The 13,043-nt window shown below is 36.9% G+C and overlaps 1 protein-coding gene and 1 pseudogene across 1 annotated transcript in view; one reads left to right on the plus strand and one right to left on the minus strand.

Annotated features, from left to right (window-relative positions):
- The window catches only part of RNF17 (ring finger protein 17), a 117,561-nt gene that overhangs the window by 9,477 nt on the left and 95,041 nt on the right, over positions 1-13,043 (minus strand). Inside the window, exons 28-33 of the mRNA XM_077774698.1 lie at positions 11,049-11,168; positions 9,674-9,754; positions 7,466-7,591; positions 5,943-5,999; positions 2,182-2,298; positions 780-948 (exon numbers count right to left, since the gene is read on the minus strand). Coding sequence (XP_077630824.1) covers positions 780-948; positions 2,182-2,298; positions 5,943-5,999; positions 7,466-7,591; positions 9,674-9,754; positions 11,049-11,168 — 670 coding nt within the window. The remainder of the gene's footprint in view (positions 1-779; positions 949-2,181; positions 2,299-5,942; positions 6,000-7,465; positions 7,592-9,673; positions 9,755-11,048; positions 11,169-13,043) is intronic.
- LOC144240424 (U4 spliceosomal RNA) lies at positions 10,113-10,179 on the plus strand (annotated as a pseudogene).

Genomic DNA, 13,043 nt, shown 5'->3' on the forward strand with positions numbered 1-13,043 from the left:
TCTCTGGGGGGGGACAGCTGAGCAGGCACGGAAACCGCTATACAGTTTAGGGGAAGAACAGAAGGAACAGCAAGTGCTGCTTATCAGCCAAACAGAAGTCACACCCAATTAAAATCTCACTGAGTAACATCAGGCAAGATTTTAGGCTGATGTTTTCCTTTGCGTTAGCATATCCTCCGATATACACAAAATACTAAGAAAAAACACATCTCTGTACCACATACTGATAAAAATGTATAGATGCCACTCTTGGTTTTCAGAAATTGTCAACAGCAGTAATGAGATGCATTTCCTTCATAAAAGAATCACATATATAATAAAGATGGGTAGGAATGGATTAGAAGAACAAGATACAGCACTATTTGACTTACCCTGACAGGACAGGACACAATCTGAACTCCCATACCCTACTTAAAAATTATCAGCTTGGGTGGTTTGTAATTAAAATTACTGTCATTTAGGTCTGAATGACAACTTTCACAAGTTGAGCTAATGGCAGAACCTCAGGCTTAGAAAAATCATCTTTATGCAGTCAATTTTCCAATGTACACAGAGTTCTGGAAAGTGGAAATGCCCCAAGACAGTTACATCCCCTCTTTTACTTCACTCTTTTAGAAAATGAAAAAGACCTACAGAGCATCCTGCGGATGCAGGGACTGTACTTATAAAAGTGTATACAAGTATCAGTTAACATCAGAAATAGCCCAACCTCAAAAGTCCATTAAAACAAAACAACAATTTTATTAAGAAGCCTATTATACTCAGAAAATTTAGCATACCTGTTCTAAAGTCCGTCAGAGGAGGGTATGTCTCCACATTCTTATTAAACCTCCTCAGTGCTTCATTAAGGCTTTCAGACTCATATTCCCAGCTAACTCCACTGTCATCTGTGTCACTGTGCTGGTTAAACAGATTACAACTTTCTACAGAATCAAGGCAAATATACACCTAAGTGGGGGAAAGGGAAGGAAAAAACTTTCAACTTCTGTAATTTTTAGTATTCATTTATATGGGCAAAATTATTGTGGTAACTGCCTCCAACAAGGGCCTTGATGATCCCTTGAACATTCCTCTCCTATATCATGCCAGAGTTGATCTTTGTGACCAAAAGAATGTGATGTGCCAGAAGTGATAAGTTACTGCTGGGATGAGATCACCTGTCCTGGTCGTGTGCCCTCCCTATGCCTCTTCTCAGGGTGGCATGCAGCCATGTTCTCGGCAAGCCAGTGAGGAGGCCCACAGGGCAAAGAACTGAGCCTTCCAGATGGCATCCACGAGAGTCTTTTTGGGAGTGGGTCCTGCAGTGCCATTTCTACCAACCTCTTGACAGCCTGTCCGTGAGAGATCCTGAGCCAGTAACTAATTAATTAGCTCTTGGATTTCTGAGTCTCATGTGGCTTTTGTTTTAAGCTACGTTTGGGGTAATTTGTTATGCAGAAATAAATAATAGGAAAAGAAATTATAAAAGCCAACAGCAGTTGTACACTAGTATTTTCTCTGATGGAAGTATATAGCCAATTCTCCACTTGTCTGTGAAAGAATGGTTTACTATGCAAAACAGCTGAAGGAACAGCCTGTGCTACTTAATTTGTCACTTCTTTCCTCTCAGGCAAGGGCATGTAATTGAATTTTCTTTAGTGCACTTATTTTTTCAGTCAATATTTGTTGAGTGCCTATTATATATCAGGCAGTATTCCAGGTTCTGGGAACATGTCTGTGACCAAATCAGGCAAAAATCCCAGTCTTCATGGACTACATTCTAGTAGGGTAAAGCAGACAATCACAGTAAGAAAGGGACATAGTATGTTAGATGATGATAAATGGCCTGGGAAAACAGAGCAGGGTAAAGAGCATCTAGAGTTCAGTGTAGGAAGAAGCCAAGGAAATGAGATGTTTAAGATTTCATAGGTGGAAGCAGTTCTGCCTTAAAAATCTAAATGTTTATATAAACATGACTAAAGCAACACAACACTGGAAACCCAGCAAGTGCTTATGAAACACTTGCTTTTTTAACAAAGATCTGAAGAGGAAAGGACACAGTGTGCAAACTGGAGGTCACCAATTTTCAACTATTTAAGATCAGGAAGAAGGAAGTGGGAAGAGTGAACCCTGGAGTTTAAGACCAAGATGGTCTGTTCCTTTTCTCTCTCTGACCAACCACTGACCGTCCAGGCTACACACCTCATCAGGTGAGACAATGTGCTTAACTTGGACTGCGTAGAGTTCTCCTGGGGGAGGCAGCAATGAAGGCAGATACGGTGGTAAAACAGGAGTCTCTGTTTCTGACAAGAGCAATTCCTAGGGCACCACAAACCCAGATTTCAGAATAACTATTACAGAAATCCAATACATTCATTACAGTGCCAATTAATTTTCAATTAGCAGAAAGCAAGCTCTCTTAGATAATGAATACCACAAAATAATTTTGTTTTAAAACCAAAATGTGAGTAAAGATCTTCAGCACTTTTTTGTTACCCCAATTAAAACTTTTTTGTTAAAAAAACTCATGTTTATTTATGTGTACATATTTACATATACATACAAACCTCTAGAAGATTGGCTAACAAACACTTAATGGTAATTGTCACTGCTTAGTGGGACTAGGATATTTGACGTGTAGAAAGGGGAACTTTTTTTCTATTCACATTTCTACAGTATTTATTTTTAGAGTAAGTACTTTATAATAAAAACTAAAATAATACATGAAATGCCAAAGGAAGATTCAAGTTAAAATCATCAAAAAGAAAGTGTGCGGTCTTTAAACTCTAAAAAAGCATAATCAAAAATAAAAACTTATGTGATTCCCAAGAGGATCCTGGCAGCCAGCAGTTGTTAAGAGCAAAAATATTATAAAATTTTGGTTTTTTTTTTTTTTAAAAAGAAAGCTTTCAGAGATTGTAATATGGTAATTAGCATAAAAAATAAAATAATCACATTCAAATTTGTAGATTTATTAATATTTAACATTTCCAAACCCGTGGCAAAATAGAACAAAACCCATCTGAACCACTTAGTAGAGTTCAGCAAAAGTGACTACAACTGCTAAATTTTACTGATTTGTTAAAAAGCACTTTACAATAAGTTTGCTATTTTTATAATCATAGAAATAAAACTACTTATAAATAATGAAACCTTCATTAAAATTCTTCCTGCATCAAAAAGCACAAATGAAAAAAGAAAAAGATTTCACCAAGATTAAAAAGGTTGGTGCTTTAAAGGACATGATTAAGAAAGTGAAAAGACAATCCACAAAATGGGAGGAAATATGTGCAAATCATATTTCTGATAAGGAACTTATATATAGAATATATAAAGAACTCTTACAATTCAACAAAAACAACGCAACTAAAAATGGGCAGGGGATTTAAAAATTCTTTTTTTACTTTTATTTTCTATCTTTTCTGGTTTATTGAAATATAATTGACATAGAACACTGTACTAGTGCAAGGTATACAACATAATTATTTAATACATGTGTACACTTTGAAATGACCACCACAAAAGGTTAGTTCACACCAATAACCTCATAGTAGTTATAAAACTTTCTTTTTTTTTTTTTAATGTTTTTATTTCTGAGAGAGACGGGGAGAGGGAGAGAGGGAAAGAGAGAGAGAGATATGGAGAGAGAGAGAGAGAGAATGTGTGTGTGTGTGTGTGTGTGTGTGGGTGTGTGTGAGAGTGAGAGAGAGAGAGAGAGATCAGGGGAGGGTCAGAGAGAGAGGGAGACACAGAATCCAAAGCAGGCTCCAGGCTCTGAGCTGTCAGCACAGAGCCCAACGCGGGGCTCGAACTCACGAACCGTGAGATCATTACCTGAGCCAAAGTCAGACACTTAACTGACTGAGCCACCCAGGTGCCCCTATAAAACTTTTTTCTGATGAAAACATTTAATATCAATTCTCTTAGCAACTTTCAAATATACAACAGTGTTGTTAACTATAATCACCATGTTGTACATTACAACCCTAGGACTTACAACTTGAAGTTTGTATCCTTTGACTTCCTTCATGCATTTCCCCCACTCTTCATCTCTTACCCCTGGCAACCAACAATCTGCTGGATCTGAGTTCAGATTTTTTTTAGATTCCATGTATTAGTGAGATTATACAGTATTTTTGACCTATTTCACTTTACATAATGTCCACATATGTTGTCATAATGGCAGGAGTTCCTTTTCATGGCCAAACAGAATACTTTTCCAGTGTGTACAGACACACAGCCTCACACACACACCCCACACCCAGTGTGTACAGACACACAGCCTCACACACACACCCCACACCCAGTGTGTACACAGCCTCACACACACCCCACATCCAGTGTGTACAGACACACAGCCTCACACACTCACCCCACACCCAGTGTATACAGACATGCAGCCTCACACACACCCCACACCCAGTGTGTACAGACACGCAGCCTCACACACATCTCACACCTTTACCCACTCATCCCCTGATGGACACTGAGGCTGTTTCCACGTATTGGCCACTGTAAATAATGCTGCAATGGACACACGGGCACAGCAGACATTTCGAGACTGATTTTATTTCCTTTGCACATATGCCTAGAAGTGAAATTGACAATGACAGTTCCATGTGTAATTTTTTGAGGAAACTCCATACTGTTTTCCATAGTGGTTGTACCAATGGACACACCCATCAATGGTGCACAAGGGTTTCCTTTTCTGCACATGCTCACCAGCACTTTTGTCTTTTGTCCTTTCAGTGACAGCCATTCTAACATGTGTGAGGTGACACCTCATTGTGGTTTTGATCTGTGTTTCCCTGATGATTAGTGATGTTGAGCACCTTTTCAACAATTGAGTTGTATAAGTTTTTATATATTTTGGATATTATGCCTTATCAGATATTTGATTTTCAAATATTTCTTCCATTCTATAGGTGGCCTTTTTACTTTGCTGATGGTTTCTCCTGCTGTGCTGAGCTCCCTGGTGTGATGTAATCCCACCCACTTGTTTAATTTTGTGTTTGTTGGCTTTGCTTTTGGTGTCAAATCCCAGGAAGAGTATTTGAACAGAGATTTCTTCAAAGAAAATATACAAATGGCCAAAAAAAGAGCACATGAAAAGATGCTCACCATCATCAGTCAGCAGAGAAAAGCAAATCAAAATCACAATGAAATACCACTTCACACCTATCCTAGGATGGCTGTGAAAAAGTCAGGTCACAAGTGTTGATAAGGATATGGGGGAAAAAATGGAACCTTGGAGATTCCTAGTGTAAGAGTAAAATGGTGCATCCCCTTTGGAAAACAGTCTCATAGTTCCTTAAAATGGTAAAGAGAATCACTATATGACTCAGCAATTCCACTGGTAGGAATCAAGTCCATACCCAAGAGAAGTGAAAACTGATGTCCACATAAAAACTTGCACGCAAATGTTCACAGCTTTATTCACAATTGCAAAAAGGTGGAAACCCAACTATCCATCAAGAGATGAATGGATAAACAAAATGTAGTATATCATAGAGTGTAAAATTATTCATCAGTAAGAAGGATACATACTGCCATATGAATGAAACTTAAAAATGTTATTCTAATGAAAGGAACTGTGTTATAAAGGGCTACATATTCTGTGATTCTCTTTATGTAAAATGTCCAGAATAAGAAAATCCAGAGAGACAGATTACTGCTCTCCAGGAGACTAGGAAAGTGGAAAAATGGGAAGTGACCCCTGTTGGTACAGCGTTTCTTTCTGGGATGATGAAATGCTGTGGAATTAAGTAGCTGTAATGACTACACAACTCTGAATATACTAAAAACCACTGCATTGTACATTTTAATATGGTGAGTTTTGTACTATGTAAGTTATATCTCTATAAAGCTGTTATAAAAGAAAATGCTTACTTCCTGATCTTATATTAGATCCTCTGTATTGATGAAGTATCCAAAGTTTCCAAAATGTTTGGATTGAAACTTACCTCAAATCTTATTTCCCATCTTTTGTCCTCGTACTTTTTATCGTAACCTGTAAGTTTCTGAAATAACAAAATATTGTTAATAAACCATCTTCAACTATATTGTTAATAAATAAACCATCTTCAACTATACAATATTTTTAAGGCACTTTCATATTTTGTCCCCACAAAAACTGGGTGCATGTTCTTGTTGGCATTCATGTAGTTATTTTAGGTTAACTATGGGAAAATCTAATGTTCTGAGTAATCTTCGTAGTGCAACAATAAGAATCATCAAAATCATGTTAAATACACGTCAATGGTAATCACAGCTACCCTTGAACAACATGAGGGTTAGGAGCATCCACCCTCCCCCCATACACAGTTGAAAATCCACATATAACTTTTGACTCCCCAAAACCTAACTTTTGACCAGAGGCTTACCAATAATCCAAAGAGTTGATGAACACTACTGTATTCTTACAATAAAGTAAGCTAGAGAAAATGTTATTAAGAAAATAATAAAGAAAATACATTTATAGTACTGTAAAAAAAAAAAAAAGTCTACATATAAGTGGACCCATGCAGTTCGAAGCTGTGATGTTCAAGGGCCAACTGCAGAAAGGAGTTCTTACCTCGTCTTTTAAATGTTCACTCTGTAGAGTACACCTGTAAGGGAGGGGCTCAGTAATCTTTATAAAACCAGTTTAACAGAAGAACACCTTTCATACAAACACGAGTACAAATACACATGCACACACATACACATACCATACACACCCCTCTGCTCAAAAGAAAAAGCTGGCAGTGAGAATTACATGTACAAAGTAATATCACATTTCTATGTGAGAGAAATAGTTTTCTATACTGAACTAAACATTCAATATTTGGTTGTGTCTTGTCACAAAAATGAGTATTTAAAAACCTAACAAGTGAACTGTAAGTCTAGAAATAAAAAATAACTTGCTATGTAAAACATTAATGTTACTATTTATGATGATTCCCTATTGCTACTAAGTGTTTACGGCATCTTGCAATGTGAAAACATAACTATAATAGGCTATTTTTTAAAATATAAAAAACAGAAGCACTGGAAAACTGGAAAGGGCTATTTCTTGAAGCTAAGCTTAAAATCCAGCTCTGAGTTTCCTGTTAGAAAGCAAAATGGGGGAAATGTTAAAACGTCAAATAAAAGGAAAAAAACTTATCTGGGGAGAGAATCCTTTTCTGGTAGCGAATTCTACTAAGATTTTTATATATATGTTCAAACAGCATATATATAAAACATTAGATAATATATGGTTTTTCACTAGGTATGAAGATACAGAAACATGAAATGAATCTTAACGTAATTAAAGTCTTCTTTAGGACATATATAAAGCATGACGTAGTATATTGCTTTCTCAACAAATAATTTAAAAATTCTCTATACTCTCCTAACATGTCAAACACAAAGATATTGGAGACTTGAAGTGCAAGGCAAAACACATTTTATCCAGAATTTTTTTTTAATAACTTAGGTTCTTATAGAAAAACAGCTCACTTACTTCTTTCAATATCTCTTCAGAATGCTCAGAAGTACAATATTTATGGTATACCATAAAATAAGAAAGTGACATTCCATCAAAATAGAGATGAACTGATGGTTTCCCCCACGGGTTTTCAGGTAATTCCTGTTTAAGTTCAATAAAGATTATTACTATAAAAATAAAGTCTGTTTGAAGATTCAAATTTTATAGCAGGCAAATAATGGAAGTTGGAGTTCTGACAATCACATTATTACCAGTTTGACTAGTGGCTCATTTCATAAAATTTTCTTCCTGGTCTTTTGGCAGTTTATAACACAGTGATTCTACTATTATAGCTTCTGTAAAATGTATTTCTATTAAAAATAATACTAATAATTTACAGTAAGTAGGAGGAGAAAGAAAAAGTATGTTCAGAGATAAAGAAATGAAGTTTTGTTAAAAATCTAAAAATGGCAGAATCAGAAGACATGAGTGACGGTCTAGAAGGAGCTCTGATAATGACTTTAAATTCCTAAGCCACTTAGAGTTAGGGACGCAGTGGACAGGCTGATCATTTCTCATCATCTTCCCTTGGGACCACCTTAGTCCAGACTCCTGCCTGTCTCTCTGAGTTCCGGGGATTGCCTTCCAGCAGATCCCGGCGCCTATCTGTTCTACTCTCTAGCTTTTCTCAGCACAGCAGAGTGAAAATACTAGAACGTTAAAGGCAGATCATGTCAGTCCTTACAGCTGAAGCTGTCCCACATCTCTCGCCCGTCTCCAATTCTTTCCCGCCTCGCTGCGCCCGCTGCAGCCGGGGGCCCCTGGCAGCCCTCGGTCGCTCCGGGCTTGCTCCCTCGCTGCACTGTTCTCCAGGGCCCTCCTGGTTTGTCCTCTCACCGTTTCAGAATCTTTACTCACATCTCATTTTTTTGCAGTGAGGTCTTCCTTGACCACTGTATTTAAAATGTTACCTCCTCCCCCGCCACACTTTCCCCATCAGCCCTTCCTGCTTTGTTTTCTTCCTAGCACTTACCACAATCTAATATACCTTCTAGGTTACGTTTTTAAATTTTGTTTCCCACCACTGAAATGGAAGCTCCCCAAGGGAGAAATCTGACTATTCAGTCCATTGTTGTGCCTCCAGGCTGAGAACAGAGTTCAGCACAGAACAGGCAGGCAGGCAGTATTTCTTAGCACACACAAGTCTCGGTAAGGTTAGGTACGGCGGTAAGGGCTGTGGGCGTGCACATTCGTGGTTTCTGACAATTTAAGCAGCCTTGGGTGTCCTATGAATTGTTCTCCTGTGTGAAGCTAAGCAGCAAAGAAAGCTACCTTGATAAACTAAGAAATGCTGATCTCTACCTTACTGCCATGATTTTCCAGAAGGGCTGTGAGTAACGAGAGCGGGCTCTTGGTTCCGACATCAGCTCTGTACTGTCTTATAGAAGCGGTGTGCGGCTCTTGTTAAGTCTTTACCACCCTATACTCAACCACCTTTCATACAGAAACACCTTCCTGACGGTGTTTGTATCTTCCTACTGGAATCCTCAAACACAGTTGCAGAGTAATCTCATTACTTCACTGCTCAGAAACCTCTAACGGGGCTCCGCTGATTCACCACTACTTCTCCTCACAAAACCTCCATGATTCTAGCCAAACAGTTATGCTATTTCCTAACTGCCGTGCCCAGTTCTGTCTCTCTATGCCAACTTACAAATTCCATTCCCCTGGTCAGAAGAACTTTCTCAACTTTTCTTTAAGGGCTACCTCACTGTCTGTCTCTAAATTCCTAGAACATTTACTCTTTTTACCAGTCACTCGTCTCTTGGCATGTCACTTTGTAGTGTGAAGTTTTTAGGTTTGTGTCTTAGATCTAGTTGTTTCACTAATTAGATGAGGTCTTTGAGGACCTGCACTGAACATAGTGCTAAACACATGGTCACATCCTGAGAACTACTACATATATTTATAAACATCTCCAATTCTTTGATATTGCTCCTTATTAAGTTGTTAATAAAGAATCTTTCAGATTACTGACTTTAGTGCTTATGACAGTTCTCACAAACTTGCTCAAAATTAGATTTAAATCAAGCCTAGAAACCAAAGTTGTAACTTTTCCATGTTAATAAGCTATATTCATATAGGAAAACTGTTCATCATAAAAACATTTCTCTAATTATGTTACCTACAACAGTTTATGGCCAATAACTTAAATCAACAATATATGCTTTGAATATAAATTACCACAATGTGAATTTCCACCTCTCTCTTTGAAAGCAGTTCCTGAAGAAGTTCTATTGCATCTGGTTGCCAGACATTCCCAACCTATTTGGGATTAATAAACTCAGATTCTTTCACACTTTCACAAAATATGACAGAGCAGAAAGCAAGTGAAGTTATACAAAAGTAGCCATAAACAGGTAACAGTCAAGAGAAGTATAAAATATACAAGCAGTTTTAAGAGAATATCATGGGTATATGAAACTAATAATTTGTTTGAGTTTACCCCCACAGTTCTCTCTTAAAGCTTTTTAGGCTTTAAAAATATAAATCTACATTAAAAACAAAGCATCGTAAAACTTTTTATTTAAATACCAATATGCCAATGTGGTGCTTGTATAATGCTTACAGTAGATATTTATTAAGGACCAGTGATGGTTGTGTTTTTAACGTTAAGAAGTTTAGCTTTGCGCAGTGGCAGTATCGTAGCCAATGAGGTTTATCCGAGGCGCGATTATTGCTAATTTAATGTTAAGAAGTTCACATGGCAAAGAATTGGGGCCTCTTGGCAAAAGCCACTGAGGAGCCCTAACTTCCAGACACTGCCGTGTGAATGTGACTGGGAGGCAGATCTGCTATTCCAGGGGACCCTTCAGACGATTGTACGTACTCATGCGTGGACATATCCACTGCAGTTATTACTGGGGGTTCTGAACCAAAACCACTCAGTTAAGCTGCTCCCATTCCCTGAACCACAGAAACCATATGAGAAGAAAAAAAGTTATTGTTGATTACACCACTAAGTTTTAGCTTCATGCCTCATGCAGCAAGAGATAATTAATATAATACTCCTTTATCTGATTCCCAGCTTCAAATGTGTTGTGATTTTATTTGATGAAGAAATAACTAAATTTTAAGTCTTACACTTTCCCAGTTATGAAGATACCAGGTCTCTTTACTTATTCAGATTTTTTTAACGTTTATTTTTGAGAGAGAGAGAGAGCAAGCATGTGAGCATGAGTGAGGGAGGGGCAGAGAGAGAAAGGGAGACACAGAATCTGGAGGAGGCTGCACACTGGGCTGTCAGCACAGAGCCCAACACGGGGTTCAAACTCGTGAACTGCACAATCATGACCTGACCTGAAGTCAGATGCTTAACTGAGTCACCCAGGCACCCCTCAGATTGTTTTTGTTTTTTTTTTTTTTTAATATCCTTCAGTTTGACTTTGTAGTTTTCTTTATAAAGGCCCTCTAGCTGTCTTATTAAACTTATTTCTAAGCATTTTATTATTTTTGCTACAACTGAAAGGGATTTCATCTTACATTCTAATTTCTAGAAAATTATTAATAAAAAGGTAATATTTAAAATTAATCATCCTACAAATCACAATTTACTCACAGATTTGATATTATAGAGCTGACAAGGAATACAAAACTGGGGTGTATCAGGATATAGTAAAATAGGGTAAAGATGACACTGTGGAATCTTCTCGGTGAATCCATGATCTAAATATTGTACCTGAAATAAGACAAATAAAATTTATAATATAAATTGATTATTAAAAACTACAGGCCAGAAAGGACTCTTTGGTATTTAAAAAACCAGACATCCTAGAAAGAGATCTAAGTGGATTTGAAAAATTTCCATAAAAAAAGAAACACTGTATTCCCTTATTCCATATATTAATATTTCATTCTCAATATGAGTATTAAATTTCATTGTCAAAAGTTTTTTTACACATAAACCAAAGTTTTTTTTAACTGAGTCTTATTAGATTTACAGATTCCTTGAGAATTTCTTTGTGAAGATAATTTAATTTTGTTTTGTTTTTCTAAGTATTTCTGAAACACTGGAGTATACTGGTTTGTCTTCTTGTTGGATTTTGAGAGTTCTTTGTACATTTTGGATAATAGTCCTTTATCAGATGTGCCTTTTGAAAATATTTTCTCCCAGTGTGTGGCTTCTCATTCTTTTGACATTGGCTTTCACAGAGGGGAAGTTTTTAATTTAAATGAAGTCTAGTTTATTCTTATTTCTTTCATGAGTCATGTCTTTGGTGCTATATCTAAAGTCATTACCATCCCCAAGGTCACTGGGGTTTTCTCTGCTATCTTCTGGGAGTTTTATAGTTTCGTGTTTTACATTTAGGTCTGTGATCCATTTTGAGTTAAATTTTTTTTGAAGAGGGTGAAAGTCTGTGTGCAGATCCATTTTTCTGTAAGTGGATGCTCACTTGCTCCTGTAGCATTAACTCAAGAGACCATCTTTGCTTGTTTTGCCTTTGCTCTTTTATCAAAGATCAATTGACTATATTTATGTGAGTCTATTTCTAGGCTATTTTGTTCCATTTTTCCATTTATTTATTTTTATTTTTTGCTAATACTACAATGTATCAATTACTGAACTTTATAGTGAAGTCTTGAAGTAAGGTAGCATCAGACCTCTGATTTTGTCCTTCTCTTTTAATTTGTGTTGGCTATTCTGGGTCTTTTGCCTCTTCCTATAAACTTTAAAATCAATTTGTTGATATCCCCAAAATAACCTGTGGGGATTTTGACTGGGATTGTATTGCATCAAAAATCAAGTTGGGAAAAACTGACATTTTAACAATACTGAGTCTTCCTATTCATGAACTAGAATATACCTCCATTTTGTTCTTTGATTTTGTTCATCAGACTTTTGTAGTTTCCCTTCTATAGATAGATCTTGTACATATTCTGTTGCTGATGAATTAGTCCAGAGACGTCAATTATATCCAGTTGATTGATGGTATTTTTGAGTTCAACTATGTCCTTACTGCTTCTTTGCTTGATGGACCCGTCCGTTTCTGATAGTGTTGAAGTCCACAACTATGATAATGGATACAACTATTTCTCCTTGAAATTCTATTAGTACCTGCCTGATGCAGATTTACTCTGCTGTTATGCACATACACATCAGGAACTGTAATGTCTTCTTGGAGAACTGACCCCTCTGTCATTATGTAACACCCTTCTTTATCGGTGATAACTTTCCTGCTTTGAAGTCTACTCTGAAAGTCTACTCCTGCTTCTTCTGATGAGTATTGGCACACAATATTTCTCTCTATCCACTCACTTTTAATCTATGTGTCTTGTACATAAAGTAGGTTTCTTGTAGACACATACAGTTAATTAGTACATGTTATTATTTTCCATTTGTTGCTTGTCTTTGTTCTTGTTTTTCACTATTTTTCTCCCTCTTATGGTTTTAAATGAGCATTTTATATAATTGCATTTTCTTCTTAGCATATCAGTTATACTTTTCTAAAAGCACTTTTTAGGGGCACTTGGGTGGCTCAGTTAAGCATCTGACTCTTGATCTCAGCTCAGGTCTTGATCTCATGGTTCTGAGTTCAAGCCCTGCACTGGGCTC

This window comes from Crocuta crocuta, unplaced genomic scaffold (assembly GCF_008692635.1).
Source record: "Crocuta crocuta isolate KB4526 unplaced genomic scaffold, BGI_CrCroc_1.0 scaffold277, whole genome shotgun sequence".
In the NCBI taxonomy this organism is placed as follows: Eukaryota; Metazoa; Chordata; class Mammalia; order Carnivora; family Hyaenidae; genus Crocuta; species Crocuta crocuta.